Source organism: Accipiter gentilis, chromosome 11 (assembly GCF_929443795.1).
Source record: "Accipiter gentilis chromosome 11, bAccGen1.1, whole genome shotgun sequence".
Classification (NCBI taxonomy): domain Eukaryota; kingdom Metazoa; phylum Chordata; class Aves; order Accipitriformes; family Accipitridae; genus Astur; species Astur gentilis.
Window position 1 is genome coordinate 26077461 of NC_064890.1, and position 26189 is coordinate 26103649.

A 26189-nucleotide genomic window follows, 5' to 3' on the forward strand; every position below is an offset into this window, starting at 1 on the left:
TATTAACTTCAATATGTATAACTGGGAGCAACTGCTAAAGTAAATCTGATAAAGAACTGGAAAATGCTGCAGTTTTTAGAAGATGGCTACATTACCTGGAAAATGACTTTTCCAAATCTCTCTTTTTTCTTTTTTTTTTTTTCTTCCATCTAACTACTTGTGTTGCTAAAACCCACAGACAAAGAATATATGGCATTTCCTATAGAATGTTTAACCTGTAGCAAACAGGCTGGTTTTGGTTCCAGTGCTAAAAGAACTTTCTAGTTTTCTAACATCTCCCTTAGAGGGAGCGCTTGCAGTTCAGTTGAAAGCCTCGGGATATAGAGTGGAGGGGATGGTTAGTGCTCAGACGGAGTTCTCATTCATCTTGCCTACTATCTACTGAAACAACATGCTCTCCAAGTGCCACTTGCTACATGACACATTCCAAAATCTGGTACCATTTTGTCTTTTTAAGCAGTGTTGCTTTGAAAACCTTTTCTCCACTTAACATATGTTCAGATCATCTATTTTCTCTAGTGCTTACACATGGTTCACTTCCCTTAAGTGCAATAATCTTTGGGAGTTCCAGCATAATATTTTTAAGTTTGCTTGCATAGTATGTTTGTGCTCACACACATGAAAAGGGAAGGTGGGAAGGAAGACTGACCTACAAGCAAACAAAAAAGTTGTATCTCATTCTTCATCTTTCTTTTCTTTTTCTATCCCTTTAACTTTTTTTAGCCTTTTGGAAGGATTGATTAATATCTCTCATCCTTCTGAAGGCTGAGTAATCTGTCTATTTTAAGGCTTTCTGAACAGCCCATCACAGCACCAGTCTGAGATCTGCAGAGTACATAAGTTTGGTTTTTTTCTGAAGGATTTATTTGGCTGGCAATTTGAGAAACAGAAGCATGCCGTAAGGTTGCTTCTTCCAAACGGTTTGACATGCTGGGGTGAGGCAGGATGTTGATCAGATCCCTCCTCACCTAACTTCTACTTTCACTATTTTACAAAAAGCTAAGAGTGGAGTATTCTGTAAAAATATTGAAAATTATGCTAAAAAATGGCGGGGTTCATGGCAGTACCACATAACACCCAGGTTTTCACTTCAGATGTAAATTTCTGGGGTTACGTGCTTCCAGCTGCTTCTCCCAAGCGGTAGTTTGACTGCTTGGCATTGGAGAAAGTTAGGCTTGTCAAACTTCAAGCTACTTAAGGCCTCAACATATTAAGAGGGGAAGAGGAGAGGTACTACTTTTTATTGCTTTTTTGAGTCTTCAAGCTTGCTTTTTGAAGGTCAGTCATTTAAATTTGTTGAAGAGGAGGCTCTCTTTTTCGGGGGGGGGCTGGGGTGTTTGGGTTTTGTTTTTTTTTTAATGTAATGCTCAGACCTGACTGACCAAAGCAGCCAAGCTACAGTGTATGAACGGATCCCTAATCACTCAGTCTTGGCCATCCGTTAAAATAGAGGTAGCTCAATTTGAGGATGGGAGGGGGAAGAATATTCGTGAACAGTGAGGAAATGGGTACACATAGCTAAGAACAGGGAAGCGGAATGGGGGGAGGTGGGAATTTCCCCTTTGGACAGCAGCCAGTTAGATTAATTTAGTTCATTTTGTTAAGCTGGATTGCCGCTGAAAAGTCTGTGGTTTCTCCTGGCTGCTGAGCTTAGTTGGTGTATTGTGGTGTCAGACAAGCATGAAGCTGGAGAAAGCTGAGAGCAGGGTATGTATTTGGTGGAGTAACCTGATGGACTGGTTCAGTTGCATCCTATGCTGTAATGTCCATTTCTTGCAGATTACTTCTGTTTAGTGACTCCACAAACTATCATCCTGTTTCCGAGTTCCCCTTCATGTAATTTGATACACATTTCTCATGTAGTTAATTTTGGTAAACTTAATGTTACCATTTGCAGATAATTTTTTTTAAACTTTTCTCTGCTTTTGAATAGGTGCTGCAAAGTTGGTAGTAGTCGTAGCAATATTTTTATTGACATTTTATGTCATATCTCAAGTGTTTGAAATAAAAATGGATGCAAACTTAGGACACATATTTGGTAAGTGATGACTTTGTTTTCTCCAGACATCTATTAATATTTACTTGAGCCATAATCAAGTATATCATATTCATTTTACTTTGAGCTTGACTTAGGCTCTTACACTTAAGAATTCTGTGTTTATTTTTAGTGTGTGTATTTGTTCTTATTTTTCGTATGTATTATACATACATAATGTGTGTATTAAATTATCTTCTGTATGAAATATTTAACCTGCTCTCTTAATCAGTTTGATTCTTTTGCCTGCTGAGTGTGCATAATTTTACAGCTTTTTCTGTTTACTGGTACTTACAGTCTTAGCCTGGAGTTGTAAACTAGGCGACTTGAATGATGTTTCTGGAAGTCTGCACTCTGCCTTTCTGTTGCTTAAGCAATTCAAAATTTAAGTTTTGGGTGGGCTTTTTTGCTTGCACAGGTACACCACCATGTACAATTGGATCTGCAGTAATCAAAACATTTCAGATGTGCCCAGGTTCTATACAGAAAAGGATTAGCAGCTGAGGTGACTTAAAATTCAGAGTCCGTTTTGAACCAACTTTAGAGTGGCTTTTCATTAAAAAAACCCCACAATTTTAGGTACATGGGTGGGGTTCATGTCATTTAACTCCAGATTACTGCAGTGTGAGCTGACATCTGAACCAGTCCTCAGAGGCATCTTTAATAATTGTTGAAGAGACACAGGTGTCATTAAGTGTTACAGATGTATTGTAGGAATGCGCGTGATGAGGTCACTTGTGTCTCTTCCTATCCCAAGAAAGGGGAGTCATGAATGGTTGGGTTCAAATACACCTGAGTTGCAGGCTTCCAGTGTTACGTGAAAGGATCCCCATCCTGGTGAAGCTGTAAGAAGGGAATTCATTTCACTTTAGTGCCCACAGCCCCACGAATCCATGGTGGTTTTGTATCTCCATTGATCTTGCTGTCGGTTGGAGAGTCATATTCTTCTCCTGTGTAAAGGTTAATGTTTTTATTGGAACATAATGTTCAGATGTATTTGAGACTTCATTTCAACCAACCTGTTTTTATAGGGGTACAGAAAGGTTTTAAATTTATAGGATATTTTATAGCAGACATTTTGTAAAACTTTCTTTTTGCATTTTAGCTAGATCAGCACTGGATGCAGCTGCACGCTGTGAGTATTCATATGCATGTGTTATTGCTGTGACTTGCTTTTGCTAATAACAGAAGGACTGTTGAATTTTCGTCGTTGAGAAAGTCTTAATTATATTTCAAATGCAATCAGAAACTAATTTTCCTCTTTTCCTGATTTTCCTAAGTTTTGGGTAAAGTCTGGTTTTTGCCAGCATTTCACTTGTAGTTTTGTCTTGTGGCTTTTGATGACAGTGACAGGGCAAGCAGCAGGGTGAGAACAAGAAGTAGAATAATGAGGTGCTGCAGGAACCTAGATTATTTTAAGCTGCTATGAAACTGCAGATAAGATACCGTTTGTCTTTGCTCTTTTCCTTGAATGCCTTCAGAAAAATAACTGATATTTCTCTGTTAGCCTACCCATGGTGCTGCCTCTAAAATCCTGTTTTATTTCCTTTTGAAAGCTACAAAACCTCCAAGATACAAATGTGGGATCTCTAAAGCTTGTCCTGAAAAGCATTTTGCATTCAAAATGGCAAGTGGAGCAGCAAATGTAGTTGGACCTAAAATCTGTGTAGAAGATAATGTGTAAGTATTTTTACCTGTTGTCTCTAAGTATCTCTTTCAAATGCTGTCTTGGATCACTTTGCACACAAAATCAGTAGTTTAAATGATTCTTTGTAGGTTTTGTTTTGCCAATGGTTTGATCACGTGAAAAAATTTTATTGCATTATAACTTAATCTCTGATGAAGCACACATAATACGCTGCAATAAATGCAGAAATGTACGCTATTTTAATACATGCAAGATAGCTTATGCTTTATTTCAGGTTTACAGACTTAAGGATTAATTAGAATTTGTCAAGCAGATACAAGCTTGCCTCCAAGTAACTTGTTCTTATGCCTCTAATAATAATTCAGTGAACAATTGTATTTTTAAGTAGTTACTCTTGGTACTTCTAACTGAATATCATCAGGTAAAACTGTGCTGTGGAATTGTCTTTTGCAAGCATCTTTTAAACTATTTCTATAGTGCCAATGTCAGAACATATTTTCCACTTCTCTTTAAAGGGTGACTTCAAAAGGGAAAAATAGTATTTTAATGATCAGTAGTTATTTAATTGTGCTGATAGTAACTGCAGTTAATAAACTTAAAATAATTGTGATATGAGGAGAGGAACTGCTTAAAACACAGTTTGGTTTTGAGCTTAAGTCCTGTATTTAATAACTGTATTTTTAACACAGTATTATCAATAATACTGTGCGTAGAGTATTTAACTGAATACCTTTCAGTAATCCCCATAATGGGAATATTAATACTTATTTTTAGACTCTTTGTTTCTTTGCTCTTAGGTTGTCCCTGCTCATTGTCACCCAAAGCGTGCGGCTTTGTATAACTATTTTTTTTTAATATCAGTCACACTTACAAGCCTTTGCCTTCCGTTTGCATTTAAACTACTCCAGTTTAGCTGTTTCTCCGCCCGTGCTATGTTAGTACAGAGTGGTTCAGATAGCATGTACAGCGGTTACTGCTAATGAATTCTAGAGGAAATGGCAACCTCACTGTGAACAACATAACCCCATGTAATGTAGTAAATAGGATAATTAATCTATAAAAGAATAAAAGTATTGGTTTACATTTTCCATCACGTTAAAGTAACTGTAAGATTAGTCTTATATGATCTTAAAGACAAGACTGTATTTTATTTTTAGCGGTAAATCTAGCAATTAAGATGTAGCGAAATTGAAATGGGAGCTTTTTTCCCTGACAGCTAAACACGTGCAGCTTCTTTGCTTTGCATTATTAGCAGAAACATGAGCACCATTCAAATTTCAAGCCGTTCTTTTGTGAGGTTGACTTAGCTCAAGCTTCCTTGCTTGTGTAGGAGTGCGTTAGCAGTAGGACATCACGGTGTAGTCCGGGAGCATGTGCAAAGTGAGTGTGAGCTCACCCTTGGCACGTACTAATGGAAAGCTGCCGCTTTCTGCTTTCCATTCTTATCACTGATTTGCTTTATGACCTTGGACAGTCTTATCTATCTCTCTGCGTGGTATTTTATTGATGTTTCTCTGCATGGTATTTTATTGATGTTAACAAAACTTGCTACCTTCTTATTCTGGTTCCTAGCTTAATATCTGTGAAGACTTGGGATGATTCACTGATTAAAAGTTGTGGGAGTGCAAGAAACATAACTTGAGGATTGTAGGGTTTGGGTTTGTTTTGGGGTTTTTTTAAGTGTCTCACTTACTGGTTAACTAAGAAGAGATTGTTGTTCCTGTCATCCCCCCTAAAAAAAAATCCTCTACTGGATAGTTCACCGAAGAAAGTGATGAAAAGAAAGTAGTTGCTGGCAAGAAATCTTGTGTTCTTTGAATACTAGCGTACACCTTAGTGCACAGCTATTGAAGTCTTAAATCCAGTTTCTCATGGCAGAAATCTTTCTGAATTCCTTCTGAGGAGGACTTGTTATGTCTATTTAAATGTCCACTGGAAAATTTGATGAATTTTATATTATCTCCTGCTTTGCTCACAAGACGTTTGATTTCTCTTTCAAAAGCTCCCATAACTTGTGATTGTAAATTGTTGGAGGAATTCTAAAACTGATGAACGGCTGCCCTCCTGTGAGAAAACTGTCACATTACAGCCTGTAGTGTTTGAGACTTGGTGCACAAGGTATCTCAAATGTGTCAAGTAGTATCTTAGAGCTCTGAAGGAATTTATTTCCTCTTCAGTAGCTCTTTTTTAAGTGATATTTTGTGAACTCACTCCTGCAAAATGCTTTTTTTCTGATTACTTTTTATTCTTCTTCATACTTCCAAGACAAGGAAGCATGGACAAGTTTTCATAAATTGTCAATGATATTTACAATGTAGTTTTTTTGCTGTGTATTAAACATAAGGATGTCACGCAGTTTGAGAGCACTAAAGGTGCTGATATAATTCAGAATGCGTTTAATTTCTCAATTTGTCTTTAATTGTATAGATATTTTGGTGTGAAACAGAAATTCTGCTATATAGAAGTTCAGTTATAGCCTTGTTCTCCTATATTGGAAGGACATAATCCAAACAAGAAAAAAGTAACTGTAGTTGTCATCAAAATATTAAATATTGTAGTTGCTACTTTATGGCCTTTTTAGAAGAAGGGGTGATACTGCTATACTACTTTACCAGCAACTTCTCCAGGCAGTTTTACTACTTCTATTAAGAAGCCAGTTGCATGATTGTGCCACAGTAACCTTATAGCAGAATGTTGCACTACATTCCTTTAATAACTAGTTATTCAAGTATTCATATTTGCAGAATTTTTTTGTTGTCTGAAATCAATTATAACTTTTGTTATGTATGTGTGGATTTTCAGCATCTAGTCACCCCACTATTGGATATTTTTTTTGACTGGTATTTATTTACAGAGAATTTTGTAGTTAAAATAAAAGGAATTTCTTATTCTTTTTGGTAAATTAAGAGTCCCTTAAATTTTGTATGAGCAAAGTAATACATTCAGAACTCCACTGCCCTTTTTTAATTTATGTTTTCAGTCTTTATTTGCCATATATTTTTATCATTTAGAACAGATGTTCAGACATGATATGAAAATCATGCGATCAGAGAAGAAATGATCCTCCAGTGCCTAGAATGCTTCCCTACTAACCAAGTGAATTCTGCATTTCAGCAGAAAATGTCAAGTCTTCCGTTTTAGAAATTATTAAATTAGAGTTTTAATTTTAGTCAAAGTTTTTTGGCAGATGGTATAACTTAAAGGACTAACAGAAGAATATGGACTCTTTCATCTCTGATTACTAGTTCTTTAAAACTTAAGTCACTGTGCCAAGAGTTAGCATTAACTGGTAGTCTTTTACAGCCTCTCTGAACTAGCTAATACTGAGTCTGTGATAGCTGTCTATGAAATTTGACATTCTTCTAAATTTTGGCTTCTGTCTTCATCCTGGGTGCAAAAGATGGCATCAGAGAGGAAGACTTTTGTCATGCTTCTGATGGACCATTTCTTGTTTCAGGCCTGTCACTAAAAAGTTAGCATGAGAAGGCTGATGTTGCAGCTGTGTGTGTAAGGATGTGGTCCTTCCAAAAAGTTGCTTAGAATGGATGTTCAGACATGACCTGAAAATCATATGATCGCAGAAGAAATGTGAGCCCCTTCCTAGAACAAGCTAGGGAGGTTAAAGAAATCCTGATCGGGATGGAATTAAAGCATCTGTTGGAGTATGTCTGTAATTAACGAGATATGTGCGCCTATGTGCTTATGCTGACATTCGTTCTTGAATTTCAGCTGAAGACTCTTCATTATCTTAATTTATGTAGTTGTTTCAACCCTTACTCCTATTTCTCCTTGTCTATGTTAACTCTTCTACTCCGAGCTTCAAAATGTTAATGCTGGGATATTTGGGGCCTGGAGGCAGAAGAGAGATCTCTATATGGTGCCAGTGAAAAGGGGTGAGGAGTTCTGGAAGCTTCTTCCCACTGGAGCGGTACACCCACCACGGCCCAAGGCAGCACAGCATCCTAGCTGACAGTTTTGACATTCCCATTAGCTCTTCGTTACAGCTCGGAAGGGCTTCCCTTTCACAGTGCATCTCTTCTTTCCAGCTCCTTTGCCGCTCTGAGTTAGGCCAAGTAATTACTGTAATAGATTGTAACAGTTTTATTGGGATGTGTAACTGTACTCCAAGATTATATTAAACTTTAAAGAAAAGTCCCATCAGTGTATTAACTATTTTTCTTGGATTTAGTTTTCCTATTATAGGTACAAGTAGCTAACTGCTTTGACTTTCTTGTTTCTTAATGGGATGCTGCAATACTAATTTGAAATGCCTCCGTTCAGTTAGCTTTTAAACTCAAACACATTTTTGTTCATCATGTGCTTACAAAAAAGCTTAAAATGTTGGTCACATGACTGTGCTAAGTTCCTTAAATTATTATTTGTTTCAGTCTCTTTAACTGCAAGGAATTTTCTTAAATATATTAGTAGCACTTTATTTTTTGTGACACTTTTAATGTACACACGTACTTTGAAACCAAGATGATTAAGTGATCAAATGAAATGGATACAACTGAGGATATTTGGTCTGTTGTTCTCAATTCAATGGTGCCATAAGAGCACATGGATTAGTTCTAGGAGATTTTGCTTCATTTAAGTACTCATGAACATGTGGTCTTTCAACTATGTATCTCTTACAATTTGATTGTTCCTATTTAAAAATCAGAAATACTTCACATCAGAAAATTGCCCTGTTAAAAATAACATTGTTTATTTTGTTTCAGTTTAATGAGTGGAGTTAAAAATAATGTTGGCAGAGGAATAAATGTGGCCTTGGTCAATGGTAAGTGACATTTTAAGTGAGCAGATTAGATTGTCTTCATTTCCAAATTGTTTCTGAAATTTAAGGTGAAATACTAAGGGATGATAAAAGGCAAGCAGGAGCAGAAAAGGAAGTAAGTATTCAGCATATTTATACTGACATAATGCCAGATTTTGGCACTTATACCTTTTTGTTAGAAAGTAGAAAAACTGCATTTTTGTTTCTAAAAATGTGTAGTAAAAATAGTAATGTGCAGTGCTGTGGTGACTATCTCGGTCATCAGATAAATTCCTAATGCACATATAAAATGGAAAAAGACATGAGATGCATGCTGCTACTTTTGACTTTGTGTGTTGCCACCACTAATAAAAAACTCTGTAGACTAAATTCTTCTGTTGCTCTCTTTTCAGTGAAACTTAAATTTAGCAATTCTGTTACTACATGGAAAGACCAGCTCATTATTTCCTAGTTTGAAATCAGTAAATTTGATCAGTCCATATCTATAGATCTTGTCCCTAAATACATCATGTTATGTAATTGTGTTCAGGATTCTTAACTTTCATTAAACCCAAACAAATTTACCTGTGTGTCACCTTGAAAGCTGAACTGAATGTCGGTACTCACAGATTTGTCATTAATGTGTAAGAAGCAATTCCTTGTAGCACTGAGATAGTACTTTGTCATTTCACTGCAGTATAAATTCATGTTATTTTTGGATTGTACTCAGGTTTACATCATCTAAAGCATGACTTGAACAATACTCACCTAATCCTATTTTGCCCTCCAAAATTGTCTCAATCTCTTCAAAACCAAATAACCTACCTGTGTATTATATAGCTGCCAGTCTTTCTCCCCATCTTCCAAACTTTTTAAATGAATGTATGTATTAAAAAGAAAACTCTACCTTCCATCAAATACTGCCTTTGTAGACAGCATAGTTTTAAAAAAAAAAAAACAAAACAACAAAAAACCCAAACAAACCAAAAAAAGCTAATGAGATTACTATATTGTCCACTTTCTTCTATTTGTTCTGGATGTTTAAATCAACTAAGAATTTCCAGTCTGTAGCAAAACATGCAGTGTAATTTTAATCTTTCTTACTTTCTATGTGGCACTAAAGGCAACCTACTGCTGTACTATTTATTTTTGCAAAAACAAGTTAAGAAAAAAAGGCAAATATATGCAGTGAATTATCTTTATTGGTTTTAGAGGCTGTGGACTTTTTGTTTTATTTTATATTCCACTTGAAGCAAAATCAGAAGTTTGCATCTTCTCTCTTTTCTTTTTTTCCTCTTACCTTTTCCTGCACCTTTTCACCAACTATTATGCTGTTTAAGGAGCAATCTTCATAAAAGATAAGAGTTACCATAGTAATTGATTTACGTGGTGTCTTCTGCAGCACTTTCTGTGAAAGAGTCATTAAGAGGAGGAGTTGGGCATGTTGTCTGTAAAATAATTTTGGCTATATTTGATGACACCAAATATTTCTCTTTCTCTAGGTAAAACAGGAGAACCATTAGACACCAAATTCTTTGACATGTGGGGAGGAGGTAGGTGCAGTCACGTCAGCTGGTTAGAGAGAAACAACTTGAATGCCTCTTTCCTTCCCCCCCCCCCCCCCCCCCCCCGCTCCTTCTCCAGGCTCCATTTGCTGTGACGGTTTAAGGTGATAGTTAAGGGAGTGCTTCACCTCTACCTTTGCAATTGTGAGGAGAGTGCAACTTTAAAGAAACACAAATAGTTGAGGTGGGAGGGAATGGTATGGTTAATCAAACACACTTGTTCTCCTGAGTAGTTCCCACTAGTGGTTATGTCTTTACACAATATGGATGAAACTCTTTCTATAAAATTAAAGAGTTCTGTCCTGCATTTTATCTTCCTCCCACTTAGCATCTTTTTATAAATATGTAAGAACATTTACAAATACTCTTAGAAGGAATGTCTTTGCAGGAAGGTATTGCAGGTGTTTAAATATGGAATGGTTGCTTGTTATTAAACAGTTCTTTGTGTTCTCTCTCTTTTTTCAGATGTGGCACCATTTATTGAATTTCTGAAGTCCATCCAGGATGGAACGATAGTGTTAATGGGAACATATGATGATGGTGCAACCAAGTATGTCATTGATTTATATAGTAAAAACTGCTTAAACTTTTAAATGCTGTTTTATACTGAAAAAAGTGCATTCTTTATCACACAATCACTTTTGATAAAGTTTTGTTCTTCCCAGATGATGGATTTGAAACTATGCTTTCAGTTTATTAGTTTTATAATGCTGATGTGATTTGGGGACAACAAGGATCAAATTAAAACTAACCAGGTGTAATGGGTTATGTATGTATATACAGAGAGGACTGTTAGGTGTATACTTTTGTGATGCCAATAACAGAGAAACAATAAATTAGATATTAAATTAGACCCTTTAGGAGAATTAGTACGAGTGTTTGAAAATCTGAAAAGGCTAGACATTAGTAGTTGACTAATCGGTAATTGCTATATCAGTAGACAAAGTTGGCTTTTTGCTTCTCTGAGAAGAGGTGTTAATGCAACAAGAAAACATAGGATATATGGTCCATCCAACAAACTGCTTTCTCATAGCTCTGAAGAATATATTTGCATGTCAGGCATTGTACTTTTTTTTTAAACCATACCCTTATCCTCCTTGGTTCCTGAAGACCCTGTAGGTTTCTAGCTGCTCTCGTAGAATGTGGCCCACCTCTTTTTTTTTTTTCTTTTCTTTTTTTTCTTTTATGTATGCTGCCAAGGATATCTGTCTCTTCGGAGATGTGCTTGTTTTCCTATTGCTGATAGCTCATTCTGTCTTATGCTAGTAAATTCAGATATGTCCAGACATAGGAATGTGACTGTGAGAAGATACTCTGGTGGAAACTGGTCAGTTCCATCCAGCACTCTTCTCAGATCAACTCCAGGACAGAGTTCAGTCATGCCGGGGGTGCAGAGACCATTCCCAATAGGCTTTGCCTGTATCCTTCCTTTTGAAGTCTGAGAGGTTGCTAGTATGCGCCTCATACTTTTTGGCCTCAGTGTTTGGACTGTTCCACCCTAAAACTATTCAATTTATTAATGTAGGGACAGCCTAAGAGGTTTTACTTCAAGCATTATTTTCCAACCTTCCCAACTTTGGTCAGCTTTAATAGATACTAAAAATTACTGTAGAATTTGTATTGTAACCTCCTCCTCAGTTACGTCATGCTGTAAAGGATTGCTGTTCATAGTGAAAATTAAGAGGAGGGTTTTTTTTTTCCTTTTCCTATGTTGTTTTAATAATATTTAACTTTTTTTGCTAATGTGTTCTGTACCTTTTTTCTCTTATTTTGGTTCAATTTGTTATCCACAACTTGTCAGTATTTTTGATACAGGAGCAGCTTTCCTGTGACAAAGTCCTGACTTTGCCATGTGCAATAATTGTGGTAAATAGTTAAGTGTCTGTATGTTCACAGGTTCTAGGAGAAGAAAGCAATTTAATGTTTCTTTATGCCAAGGCTGGATCTTCTGTCTGTTATTCTGTTCATTTGTCGTATTGCTTTTCTTTTTGCTCTTTTTCCCTTCTTTGATGTTTTAGATAAGTACAGTTAGTTTCAATAATCATGTCACAGCTGATGTTTTTGAAAGCTTGTATGTAGATACAATATCAGCTAAACAAGAAGGTGAATTTGGGCAATTCATGCTGACAGCCAGGAACTACTACTTATTAGTGATATTACATAATTAGCCAAAACCTTATCACTGGTGGTTGATGGTAATCATAAACGCCGGTTCTTAAAAACAATTCAAATTGTGAACCAACATATTTAAAAGATAAAGTATTTTTATTTTTATTTTTTTAAAATATAAGCTGCCCTAATGCTCTAGAAACTTGAAGTGTGGGTTGTGTAAATAACCTCCAAAGTACCTAATCGTTTTCATAATTTTAGCTAAAGTGAATCGTACAACTATATCTCAGTAAGTAGTAATAATCAGAAGTTGTATGTTTTGTTTAGTAAGCAGGCAAATATAGTAACTGAAAGGAAGAAATAAAGAGCTGTTATTTGGACGTTTTGGAATGATAATTTATCATCCTACAGAATCGTTTTCCCTTCCATACTAAAATTATCCAAGTTGGACCTACAGGAACTGAACCGTGCTGTGGGTTATAAATTTTGAATTAATTGTCCCAAGCAGACAAGAACTTCTTTCATATATTTATGTCATTCTTCTAATCTAAAATAGCTTTTACTTTATCTAGACTTTGGCTTGAGCCTGCAAACAATGTTTACTTTAAAGGTTGACTTTTTTTAGTTGCTTGGAGAATTGCTAACATGACTTGAGATGTATGTATAAATTCCCACAGGAGAGGGTTCTTGGCTTTTGTTGGTGTACTGATAGGTTTGTATGCTGGTTCCTTGAGATTAAAGAGCAGTGCTCGTTAGATCAGGTGATTTCAGAATTAGCCGTATCTGATTTTGAAAGATGGATCTTGCCCAATATTGACCGACTTAAACTATGTTTATCAGATTAAAGATGAATGGTCCATTGAACAATGAAAGTTCTAAGGGCATGTATTTTATTCACATATTGAACTTCTCTGTTTTGCTCAAGGCTTAATGAGGAAGCACGGAAGCTGATCGCTGAATTAGGAAGCACATCTATTACTAACCTTGGCTTTAGAGACAACTGGGTCTTCTGTGGTGGAAAAGGAATTAAGACTAAAAGTCCGTTTGAACAGGTCTGTGATTATATAACATACTGGAATTTAACAGCTTACATTAATAAAGGCTTTATAAATACCATGCATTTGTTCACGATGGGTATCTATTGCAGTAGTGGCACACAGTGTTATCTTCAGATTTATTCCTTGACTTGGCCTCCTCCTTTTGAATGTACATAAAAGATTCTTTGGTGATTCACAAATAAGAAAAAATCTTACATGGGGTAGATCTTATTATCCCAGTAACTAGATCATTTATCTCTTTAATGAATCCAATTAAGCTGAAGAATTCAAAACTTACTGCCTAACACTTGTATTTTAGATGGACTAACAATGGTAGACCTCCAACGGAAAAGTGGTGGTTAAGGTGTTGGTGTTCCCAGCTGTTCACTTTGCTCTTCTGTCAAAAATTACTGCTGCCACAGCAAAATTTGTGAAATAGAATACATTCCCATACTTTAGCTGTTACAATTCAAGATGTGTCATTGTTGCCTTTAATTACCGGTAAAGGTAGCCTTGTACTAGGAGAATAAGGAAGGTGTGTTCTCTTTTGTGAGGGAGTGGGAACTAGTGCAGGAGCAGTGGCAAACTCTTGGAGGCAGTAATGTCTTATCTGACTGCAAATGGTTGCTTGGTGGAAAAATAACCCCTAATTTTCAAAAAAGGCGAACATTCAACATTAAATAATGTTCTTTAAAATCTGGCTTTGTTTTCAGTGCCTTGTATATTTAGTATCCTTATTTATTTTTTGCTAGTGGTTTATGGTTTAATGCAGTTGGTCTTTTCTTTGCTTGTCTCTCTTCCTAAATAAACATCCATAATAAATTTTAAAAATGTTTTCCCAGTATGTCTTAACTGTTTTTAGCATACACTTGTCTGAGAAGTTACATTGTGGTGGATACTGAGAGATTGTTATATTTGATACAAAGCACAAGAGGCTAATAGTGATGTCTTCTCTTTGTTCGTGGCCTGAAAATAAGGAAATAAAATGTCTTTTAAAGCTGTGAGTTAAAGCAAAAGGATAAATGGCTTTACATTAATGGTAGATTGATGTTTTCTATTTATAGCATATAAAGAACAACAAGGACACAAACAAGTATGAAGGCTGGCCAGAAGTAGTGGAGATGGAAGGCTGTATCCCTCAGAAGCAAGACTAAATGAAAACAAAAAGAACGGAGAAAGAATATGGGAAAAAATGCACTTTCTGCTATTATTAGGGAGAGGGCTATGAAGGAGACTGTACTGTAAATAATATTTTTAAAGCATGCAACCATCTTGTCGGTGTGTGCATGAGCACTGACATTTTGAATATTGGAATTATTTATTGCTAACACACCTAGAAATTCTTTTTGTAAATATGTCCAAAATAAAAGAAACATCAAATCATTTCTATGCAGGTTTCTTAAAAGCACAGTATTTAGTTTGCCTGTGGTAAATAATATCTTGTAGACAACTGGCTAATAAATTGCATATGTGGATAATAAACAGATCCTGACAAATGTTGTACTGTCCTCTTAACAGCGTAATGTTGCTGTGAGTATGTAACCTTTGTGGAATAGTGTAGATTTTAGTGATAAGTTAATAAAGAGCTTTAATTTTTTTTTTAATCCTCTGCCTTTTTAATGGCAGCATCACTTTTTATTAAAGCTGTTTGGTTATTCTAATACCAAGTGCTCCAGAAATTTATTTTGTAGTTCCCCATCAAAACTTGAGTAATCAGCAAAGGAAGAATACATGATAGTGTAACACACATATGCCACAGGAAGCACAATAGAAATTATTTTTATTAGGGGGAAGAGCAAAAGTAAATATATAAATAGTGTGCATAGTATATAAAAGCAGCTTGGAAGGATTTGTACTTAACTTGAAATTAATGTTTACTTTGTAGAAGAGACTTGGCATGTTAAGCAGCAGTACTGTGGCTAACTTGTTTGGGTTTTATTGCAGTTCTTGTACTGCTGCTTAGCCATTGGTTCTACCCATGGCTCTTCAGCTGTAGTGGCTAGTCACATAGTAAATGTGCATAATGGAGGAGCTTCCTCTTTTAGTTCTAACCTCAGGAATATATTTCCCATCACACAGAGCCTGTTAGAAAGCAGTCTGCCTTCTAGCGAGAGTTGTTTCAGCTTACATAATTGTGCACATTTACTACCTGTGTTACATCTAATGAGAGCTGAGGCAAGTTGTTCTTATGGTGAGATGTTAGAGAAAGCATTGTATCTTGGATTGTGCATTGTGTGACATTTAAGCTTAATGGACAATGTTTCCTTCATCCTTTTTTTTAATGGAAAAAATTGGACCAACTTGAAGTTGCCTTACTCTTTAGCTTGTATCAGAGCTGTGAGAAAACATTGCTTTCTTTGGAAACTTCTGTTTCTTTTAAGTAGGGCCAGTTTGAACTTTTGCTGAAATTAAGTTAGTACGGTATAACTGATGGTGTCTGTATTCAGAAAATAGGGGCTGACACAGAATTGGGTGTAATCTCTCGGAGCTTTATGTCATGAGTTCTGGTATAATCTTCCAAAACTTCTAGCTAATACCATGGGGCAAAAGCCACAAAGGATTTTCCAGGAATCCAGTGTGAGTTGAACACAGTGGCACTCAAAGTACTATTATTGTTGATGTCTTCCAAGACAAATTTAATTCTGTGCACTAAAAGTTTCAAGCAATATTGGGAATTACCTTGTAAGTCAAATAAATAACCTGTGATACCAGAGTAAGACTGGATTGAGTTGTTCTGTACATTTAAGTAGCCTGTTAAATAATGTGGTTTTCCCTCAAGTTTAATGTTAGAACAGCAATAAATGCACCTTATACAGTGGAAACTGCTTTTGTTACATGTCTCATTTTCTTGTGTAGGAGGACATGTCAAAACCATGTATATTTTTTTCATCAAAGTAAACCCCCCTGTTTCTGTCAATTGGAAAATAACTTCTATTTCATGCCCTTGTGTCTTTTGAATGTGTGCCTTTTTTTTTTTTTTTCAGCAATCCAAATTGAGTAAATATATTATGACTTTCTTTAACCCCTTGAAGTTGTACCTGCCACAAACCTTTTAAACAATGGATTTTAAAGCAGTAAAATGGTAGGATTATTTTTGTAACTTAAATACTTTAATTCTTGTGATTTTGATGGAAATCTTCCTCATTCTCCAACCCATGTCCTCACAGCTGTATCGTATCACAATTAGACTCTCTTCAAGTACATAAAACTCGTAGTGGATTGGCCATCACTGTGGTCTGTTGACTTGCCACAAGATCTAGTCATGCCACCTCTTCTGCCTTGAGTGGGCTAGTCACAGTATGCCTCTGCTGAGGTAAACTTTTCTGATGCTTACTCTTAAGAAGCGAGATTTTCTGATAGTTTCTCCGCATTTCATTTGAGTTTTCAAGCACAAAGATTACTTCACTGGTCTCCCTGGTCTTTCCCAGAGCTGGTGATAGGAAGTAGTCTGTTGCAAAGATGAAGGCATTTTTTACAGGTAGCTTCACACGAACGTGCTTGTGTGTGACGAAGCTCCAGGATGCGTATTTTCCTACACAAGCTGATGGGACCATTTGCAGCATCTTGCAGACTTTTTGAGAACAGAGCAGTGAGGGAAAGAGAGAGAAAGATTGTGGGGGATGTCTACCTCAAAGGGCAGCTGCGAGAAGAGGGGGCGGGGAGGACATGAGAAGCTTGTAACTTTATTTTCACCAAGGAGCACCCAGCTGGGATTCAAGCCACCTGAAGATGACTTCACTGTAAACCACAGCTGTCAGTTGCTGTACTAGCGCTGTTTCATATGGATAACAGGAGACTTAAGAAAGAAGCTGAAGGGAGGCTTTGCCTTGACATGCCCTCTGCATCTTCTCTAGTGTCTTTCATGATCAATTTTTTTTTTTTTTCTTTTCCTCTGGAAACAGCAGAGCCTTTTACAGCTTTAGTTTCCCCAGTGCTAGTTTGGAAAAAGCTTCCTTTTGCTCAGCATGTTTTGCTTTCTAGATGTCTTACTGTGGCACTTAGTTCCCTCAAACGTTGACGTGACTACTAAGTGCTTGATGTGTATGTAATGTCTCCTCAACTGTTTGGATTTTCTTCAGTCTGAGTTGTTTTCACGAATGGGTATATAAATAAAATAGAGGCCAGGTGGATAACTTCAGGAGGGGAAATAAAGTAATAATGCTGCCACATAAGTGTTGACTGACTTGTCTGTGTAAGGGTGGGAAGGGCTGTAGTCCTTCCCTAAAGTGACTTGGGTCATTGCTGAGGTGGTTACCAAGCAAGGGACTTCTTATTGGTTACATCCTCTTCAGTTTTACGTCTGTAAAACCAGGCTGAGGCCATACCCTAGCCTTAATACAAGGGGCCTAGCTAAGAAAATGGAAAAAGAAACCTGGAAAACTGGATGGGAACTTTGAGGCCAAAGCAGGAAGGTGCAAGAACAGCTCTCAGCCTGTCCGGTGATGGCACGAGGTGTCAGCGGCTCCTGGTGCTGTACTGGGGATACGAGGGACCCTGCCTCTCGCCCTCTGAGCAATGTGCCAAAAGGGCACAAACACCTGGGCTCGGCCACCTCCTGCTGCTGCCTCCCTGGAGGGGAAGAAATGAAGACCGGCAAGAGAGAATGTGCTCCACCTGAGATGTTTCATTACATTTCTGATTATCTTAATACTAGCTTAAACCCACTTTTAGTTCCTCCTTGCTGCTCCTGTAGTCAGCCCTTTCAGCCTTACAAACGAGGTCGAATGCATCCTTCGTAGATTCAGGTTAAAACATGTTCCTCAGATGTCTCTTCGTATGCTTAACTATCTATCTAGGTAGGTTGTCTCGTACCATCCAAATCTTTGTTGCTGAAAATTAATGATTACTTCTTTACAAGTTAAAAATTGATGACTGTTGTCTTAGATGTCTTTTACATTCTTCCTGGCCCTATCTTTTCCTTTCTAGAACGTGCAGCCCAGTTCCTTTAATCTTGCATTTATCCTTTTTAAATCACTACAATCTGTAATCGCCCATTCCCTCAAAAAGGTCTGTTCCTTTATTAGGGTATTGTCCATAGCAGGATATAGCTACAACCTCATTGATGTGAAAAAAGGCACTCCCAGCTGAGGAGGAATCATGTCTCCTCTTTGAGCTTGATGGATGGTGGTGGAAGGGCGTACTGTCTTCTGCGGAACATAGTCTGCAAATGTGTTTTCCTACCAAATGCTGCAGCAATCCTCTCTTGACTATCTTCCTCAGCCTTGAATATTTCAGCATTGTCTTTATCAGTACAGCCTCATGTTCCCAGATCTTGGCAGCTGAGTCATCCCTCCCACTGGAAAACTTGGTGGATAATGTCTTGATTTATGGCTTTTATATCTTGGTCCTCATAGGTGCCTCAAAAACACCTAACACAATGTAGATAACTCCACCTTGTGTTAAGTTTTGTAGTGTATTAGTAAATAAAATGAACATCATGTGTTTATTATCCTTTGAAGTATGTAAAAATGAAAACTTTCAGGGCTTTAGAATATATATGGAGAGAGGTAGGGATCAGTACAGCCATTGTAATGGTCCAACTATGTTGTCTACTGTGTAAAATGCACAGAAATGACTCCATCCTCTATGGGAAATTTCTGATCCCTGGAGGCAGCCCAAAGCAGCTGGTTAATTCTGTTCCTCTTGCTGATCTTGCACTACAATGCAAGAGGTTTAGAGTGGTTTCTTAGCATTGCAATTATGGGACAATCAGCAGATGGGGAAAAAAAAAAAACACTGAGCCCAACTAATATTTCAAGGTTAATTGGTCAAAATTGTATTATCCCAAATATGGTCTCAGCAGAGTACAGTACTGTTCTGTCTTGCCTTAGTGCTGTTTAGTTCTGAGTGACTGAAAGCAAGGAAGGCTTTTCAAAGAGGTTACTTGCGGTTATACTGCCATAAAACTATTGATCAATGGAAAATGTGCCTGCCCTGAAACATCAACCCTTCTTACTGTGCGTGGCTTGCTTGTTTTCCTGAGAGGGCTCCTATGTTAGCACATTGTGAGGGATCATAAAACTTCTACAGGAGGTAGTTGTAGCATTGGATAATCCCAAAAGTTTGGTTCTACCTAAATCTCTTGCACAGAAATCGCTAAAATGTGTTCATTTCACTAGCTGCTTTATTTGCAGAACTTCTGTCAGCTAATCTCCATTTGTGCTGTGGGAGTTTTGGTTTCATTGGTTTGTTTTACGTTAAAAACCTGGAGTTTTCAATGCACACAAAGCATGAAACCATAGTTGGACAATATTCTGATGTTGGCAGCACAGTCAGCTCAAGGAGTTACTACTGCTGGTCACCTCCCCGAGTTCTCACTGCCGTGTCCTTGCTGCAGTTTGCTGCTCAAAAACGGAGCCAAATCTATTGTTTGTGGAGTGTTTCTGTGAACCAGGTCGTTAAACCGACCGATGGGCTGGGGTCAGGGCAGGGGGTAGGGAGCCTCAGCACACGCTCAGCCAACCTGGTGAGCAAACCCAGCCTGCCACGAAACTACAGCCTAAAGCTCCGAAGTCAGCAAGTATAAAACTTAACAACTTAGCTCTCCGAGTTTCAGGTAGCTTCTGGTTTTGCTCCCATTGGCATAATCAGCAATGCCTAGCTGGAACTGTTTTTTTAAAACCCAAATAGCACATCTTAAACTGGAATTGAATTGTGTCTTGCTGTTGTGTTCTTCTGTTTAATGATATATAGATCCTCTAAAACCTAAGTACGTTTAACGTCAAAATATTATTTAGCACACACTGAGACACAATAGAGTGTCAAATTAATTTCTTAGATTATGGGGCAGATTGGTCCATGCAAAAGAATGGGACATTGTTTCAGTTGTCAGCTGGTTTTGTGCTACTGACAGGAGGCACAATGTATTTTACAGCACAGAAGATCAATCATCATCCACATAAATAATACTGCAGTCTGTTTTTAACCCCTAGTATAGTGTCAGGCTTTTTCTCTAGAAAACAGAAATGCTCATGAAATGTGCTTCTCTCTGCTCCACAATCAAATAAATACACATTTTCTGGGCTTTTGGGAAAATTACTATAGAAATCTTACCCAATCAGAAATTTCAACATTTTAATTAAGGCATCCTGATACACACATAACTTGATATTAAAAAACAAAAAACAAACAAACACCACCCCCCCCCCCCCCCCCAACCTCCAAGGAAAATGTGCAGCTCATTTAAAATTACACTGTATAGTCATAAACATAGCAAGGCTGAGAGGAAAATCAAATGGCCAAACGCTGAGATAGGCTCTGGTCTTTTAGCCCGTGAAAAGCTGTACTCGCGCTCGCAGGCGGAGGTTCAGCAGAAGGTTTCACAAGGTATGTGGCACTACCCTGTAATGTCTCTCTCCGACTTTCTCCAGTTCAATTAGTGCATCTAAACTCCACGTGTATGTCTGCCTTCACTCTCCTAGATGCTTGTTACACCCCTTCCTTCGCTGTGCAAACGAAGTGATAGCTCCCCTCCACCGAAGGCCATCCATTTGCAGTCGGCCCTGGCATCCGAATTCCAGCCTCGGCCAGAGGGATCACCAGTCAGCGTTACCTGCTAGCGGTGAAATGGATTGCAGTCTCTGTTCCCATCTGCCACCACACTTCCAGCCCTGCAGAGCGAACACAGTGGCCAGAGAGGATTAATTCCCATTTCATTCGCTGCTGAGTAAACCATGAGTTATTTAACAGAACTACCTGCGGAACTCACAGATGTCGGGTCAGTCTAACAGCAGACGCTGGGACAGGCACGGGTATTTTAGCACCAATTATCTGCAGCATCAACGTGGGGTTCACAGGCACCGTTTCCTTCAGGATGAGTTTGTCATTTGTGTGGGGGAAAAAGCATGTTTGGCTTCCAGAACTACAAACCACAGGAGGCCATGTTTAGGAAATGCAATTTTAGTCTTTGCCTGTCCCTGAGAAACTGTCCTGGGCTCTGCAGCAGGACTTGCCCAGTAGTCACGACTCGGATGGTTACAGTACAGCCCTACCTGGCAAACCACAGTTTTCAGGCTACGAGGGCTAAGAAACAAATGCAATGACCAAGTAGCCAAAGCATTAGGTTGATGATTAGACCTGCCTATTCTTTTTTTTTTTTTTTTTAACCTAGGTCTGCTTTTTTTTAAACCTAAACCTGCTTTTGTAAGTGATGTTAAGCAAGTCATTTCTCCCCAGTTTCCCATTTATAGTCAGAATACTACTACTGCCCTCCTTAGTGATGCTCATTAGACGCATGAGAGTGAAGCCCTGTTTCTCAGTCAGTTATTGTTAGCTATTGTCTGCCCATGCTGACTAACAATAAAAATTGTGAAAGTGTTTAAAATCCTACAAATTGTTATTGCAAATCCTTATGTGAAACGAAAAATTAAGTCATGGTACCACATTCACCATTACTACTACCACTAGATCTGGGGACTCCAGATCACCTGGCAGGACAGACGGGATACAGTCAGGAGAGGATTCACAATTAGCATTTTTGGCAGGTTATCTAGAACAGATAATAACATTTATTCCACTCTGATACTTCCTGATATTCTACTCTGTGTGATAGCTACCGTAAGTTAGAGGGCTCAGACAAACAGTGCCTCATTTGGCATGAAGTCTGCCACAGTGGGATGATCGTTTTACATGTTTTTAATAAATTTTAGCCAGCAGAGTCAGTTGGTATGGATTCAGCACTTTCATGACCTAGCCATGACAGTTTGGATCTATGGTGAACTGCCCTAAAGTCAAGTTTGCCCTCTTGTGAAACCTCATCCTTTGATGAAATCAAGCACCTCAGCTCCGTCAGAAACCTCAGACAAAGTGGACGTCCTTTTAACATCATGTCCTCTGAATGACCAATGCTAATTGTCACTGTTTATGTTACACATGCATTTCACATCTTGCCATTCACTGAAAACTGCTGCCCAGCACAGAGGCATTTTGATAGCAATGGAGATGAGCTCCATTTACTACACATCCTTTGACAAGGGATCTCCAACGGGCAAGGACAAGACAGCGTTCTTCAGGTGCCGATGCATGCACAGGCTGGCATGTCGACAGACTGACCAGCAGTATTCCTGCAGGAACTCCTCCGAGTACGTCAGCACTTCAGTCAACACCACAACTTTGCTCTTAAAATATGCAGCCAGTGCACACGCATTTCTGTTTTCAAAACAGCATATATCATTTTCACTTTCAGAAGAGGTTACAATTATCCTTTCTTCAAAAAGTAAACTTGTGGCATTTTTCATAGCTTTGCTACTTTTCACAAACTGCTGCTCCATGCATAAAAGGGCAGTGTGAGGGAACAGGACTGAGATAAGACCCTTCCCCCACTCAAGAATATGAATTTCTTTCCAATTTTTTTTCTAATCTCGCTTGCTCTGATAAGCACACACGTAGGTACTTTCAACCAGAAAGGATGTATTATTGCAAAGCTATACAAGAATATTGTAAGGCTGTTTTCAAAGTCAACAACCTTGATCCTCCAGTCCCAGCACTGGGAGAAAAACCCCCACCCTATGAAACTGAGTGAATGAATGAAATTCATCCTGGTGCCATATGCCCACAAAAGTAGCTGAACCACATATGCCGTACGTGGGCTCCTCTTTGAAAGCGGAGGCATGCTGTCCTACAGATGGATTTCCCTCTCGCTCTCACCCGAGGAGAGCTTTTCCAGACTGTGGAAGGAGTAAAGGCAGTTTTGTGGAATAAATACTGCAATAGGTGTCAGCTAATTTCTTTAGCCCTGATGCTACTACAAAACAACGTTCATATCCTGATCCCATCCAGAATTGCTTTTACAGATGCTGCCCACCCAGACCTAGTTTTACGGATGTAACTTAGGTAAGTTACAATGCAGCTTAAATTAAGCAGCAGTTTCAGCTGTGGTAGGTGAAGAGAGGGGCTCGTGCTCGTCTCCCCAACGCACTCAGCTTTGCTTCTGCCTCCCCCTCCAAGCCCGCGACGCTGGTGCAGCAGGAGAGCGAGCAGCAGCCCCTCAGCACACACTGCCCTCACCAGCGCTCTGCCCCCGCTGCAGAAAGGGTAATGCCGCCTCCCACGAAATAGCTCTCTTCAGCTTCTCAGAGGCCAGATGAGTCCTGCTGCTGCCAGTGAAGCTTCAAACCCATTACCTCGTTTGCTCAACCATTGCAGCGTTCGTAAACTGTGTGTGTTGCCACTTCGTTGTCTTTTGTCGTTCTTTGAAAAAATAAACTCTCCCCCCAACGAGACCAGGAAAAAAAATCTTTTATTAACAACATTTAAGAACAAAAAGATATTTTTTTGGAACTAGATGTCTTCTCAAAAATAACACAGTGTCAAATGCTGGCTAGCCAAGCAGGCAAGAGACACCCTGACTGCACCGGCTGCATCACGACTGCCCCGCGTCTCCACGCAATGCTGAGGTGAGTGCTCCTCCCCTTCAAACTCACAGAGGCAGCCTACTGAGATTTTTCACCTGGGCAAATCCCTGATGCTGACCTTAGGCCCAGGAGTCCAGGACCATTTTCTCCCCTGCCAGAAGTTAAGGCGTACCAAGAAGGACGTTGGCAATTTTCCTTACTTTACAGATCAAGTATGGAAGAACCTTTAGGTCCGGCAAAAGCTAAGGTAGTTTTGAGACACAGATCGGGGCTGCTTCAAGAGAAGATCTTGGTCTCCACACGGACCTCCCAGAGGCTGGTTCCTGCTGGAGCCCCACACAACAAACCGGTGGTGACCTCAACACGGACCTCAGCGGAGGCACCGCTAAGAGCAGTCTCACGGAGGGCACCCAGGCACTTACCTCTGCCAGCAGCTTGACAGAGAGCAGATTCAGAAAGAGAGAGAGGTGGTCTCTCCAACACCGTCGTATCAACAGCGACCAGTAGCACGTCCCGTCCGTGCTGCCAAGAGGTGCTGCGGCACAGCTTATGGAGCCCGTGGGTTTACTTTCGTTGCTGGAAGATGGGAACAATCTGGGGCTCACAACTCTCTCTTCAGGGCCTTCCATCAGGATGTATCCTCCCCATCCAAGTTCTCTCAGGGAGGGTGTTGAATCCTCCTGTGACAGCGACTGGCATGCTGAGCAGCCTTTCCATAGACAGCAGATTTTGTGGCCTCAGGGTAATTATCTGGCTAGGTCAATGGAGACAGACTGGCCAAATGTGGAGGCAAGGTCCAAAAAGAACCAGCAGATAAAGGACTGACTGAGTTGCTGAACTGATGTTCCTAAGATACTCCACGTAAGGCAGTGAAGTACTACAACACAGAAGGTTGTGTTTGCTTCTTCCTGAACCACACATCCTATAAAGAGTGACAGGGAATCTGGTCACCATCTTTCATGGGAAAATAATTGACAGCTAGGAAATTAATTCCTCAAAGTAACTTTGAAACCGTCAACCAAACCATCTAAGATGATTTCTTTCTAAAAACTGACTGTTGGTGTGGAACAATTTAAGGGATTGTGAGCCTTTGGGAGTGCCCTTGATGTCACTGGGAGTTCTGCACTTACCACTGGAGCTGGGATTTCACTGTAAAATGGATTTAAAAGAATTTTAAAAGTATACAGAATATTAATTAACCGATCATTTAGAAAATCATAGTAAGCGTTTCTCATCAGTGTGTATTAACTGCAATAATTATAACCACCCTGATGGTAATAAAAAGAACATTTATGTAATTCTCTGACTAATTTCCCCCTGCACATGCAAACAAAAATCTATTAAAGGCTACTACAATAGTAACAAATATCTAACCAACAGATGTCAAAGGCTGTACGTAATCTTATCACATTAGTTTTGGAAACCTTTTACATAACTTGCATAATTTAAATATTTACAAAATATAAACTTTCTTGTCTTATCAAAAATAGGTCTTTGCACATTTAAACAGCAGAAATCCTTTCAGATGATGCTTTTTAAGCCAGGCTTTAAATCACTGCATAAAAATAAACAAACTTTCACAGATGTAAAATAAAATTAAGCCAACATATGGAAGGGGAGAAAATGTTATCAATAACAGTTTAAATATTTTAGTGGTGTAAACCAATCCATAAATGACATTGTGCATTGAACTTACTTAGGATGCAACCTAATGAAAAGTTCTAGCTGCTGCTTCTGTAAGAGAAAACAATGTTTTAAAAAAACCTTTCACTTTACGACACATTTCTTTGGGCTGTATCTCGTATGGTTAATTGTGAAAATGATGGTGAACCACCAGCGAGATGGTTGAACGTGGCCGGTTATTGCATACAGTCCAACAGAGGGGCGATGACTGGCTGACTCGCAAATTGTGTGTTCAGATACTGAGGAAATGTCTGTGAAGGATTTTATTTCCTTCAAATACCAAACTGTATTTCTGTCCCACCTCAGACCTGTCCTTTCTGCATTTGAAAGACAACCTATAAAAAAAAATCCCGAGGTTGCTATTTGGTAGACCGTTCGTGTCCATCAAGCTGTCCTCCAGCCCCTCTACTCTGGACACCGCTTGCTCCACGCCAAGGGACCGTCCCCTTCCACCCAGCTCTCTGCAGTCACGCCTGTTTCTCAGCACCAGATGCTTTTCTGCATATTATGCAGAAGACAGCTTTCCGAACGGTTGCAAAGCAACTGCCTCATGGTCAACAGCAGAACGTTTGCCTTATCTTTGGGGTTTTTTTTCCCTAAAGCCTGCAGAAATGAACCACCTAGCGGATCCATCTAGTCCATTCAGTCTCTGGCTAACGAGATGTTGAGTTTTCTCCACTGTACCTACCGACCACGTGGATCGTCAGGACGTTGTGGCTATTAAAGACTGGGAAAGTTTAGTGTCTGTCCCTGCTCATAGAGTTATATGCTCAAATGTGTCCTCAGGAGTCCTTTTTTGCCGTTTTAGCTGTCCCCGTGTGCAGGCTGCTATTCGTTCGGTTGCTCTTTCATTCGCCAAATGCTTGGACTACCCGGTGTCTGGCAATACCCCTTCCCCTGAGGCTGATCCCCCTGCAATCCCACAACGACAAGAGTAATTGCCGCCTGCGCGGCAGTTGTGTATACCAAACAGCGCCGGGCGGTTTGGCCGTTGGTTTCTGTAC

The 26189-nt window shown here is 39.0% G+C and overlaps 1 protein-coding gene across 1 annotated transcript in view; it reads left to right on the forward strand.

Moving 5' to 3' along the window:
• FAM3C (FAM3 metabolism regulating signaling molecule C) overlaps window positions 1-15972 on the forward strand; it is a 32236-nt gene extending 16264 nt beyond the window's left edge. Inside the window, exons 3-10 of the mRNA XM_049814157.1 lie at window positions 1934-2038; window positions 3141-3170; window positions 3592-3715; window positions 8405-8463; window positions 9942-9992; window positions 10470-10554; window positions 13039-13165; window positions 14215-15972. Of these exons, the coding sequence (XP_049670114.1) occupies window positions 1934-2038; window positions 3141-3170; window positions 3592-3715; window positions 8405-8463; window positions 9942-9992; window positions 10470-10554; window positions 13039-13165; window positions 14215-14304 (671 nt within the window). The 3' untranslated portion in view covers window positions 14305-15972. The remainder of the gene's footprint in view (window positions 1-1933; window positions 2039-3140; window positions 3171-3591; window positions 3716-8404; window positions 8464-9941; window positions 9993-10469; window positions 10555-13038; window positions 13166-14214) is intronic.
• The last annotated feature ends 10217 nt before the right edge of the window (window positions 15973-26189 follow it).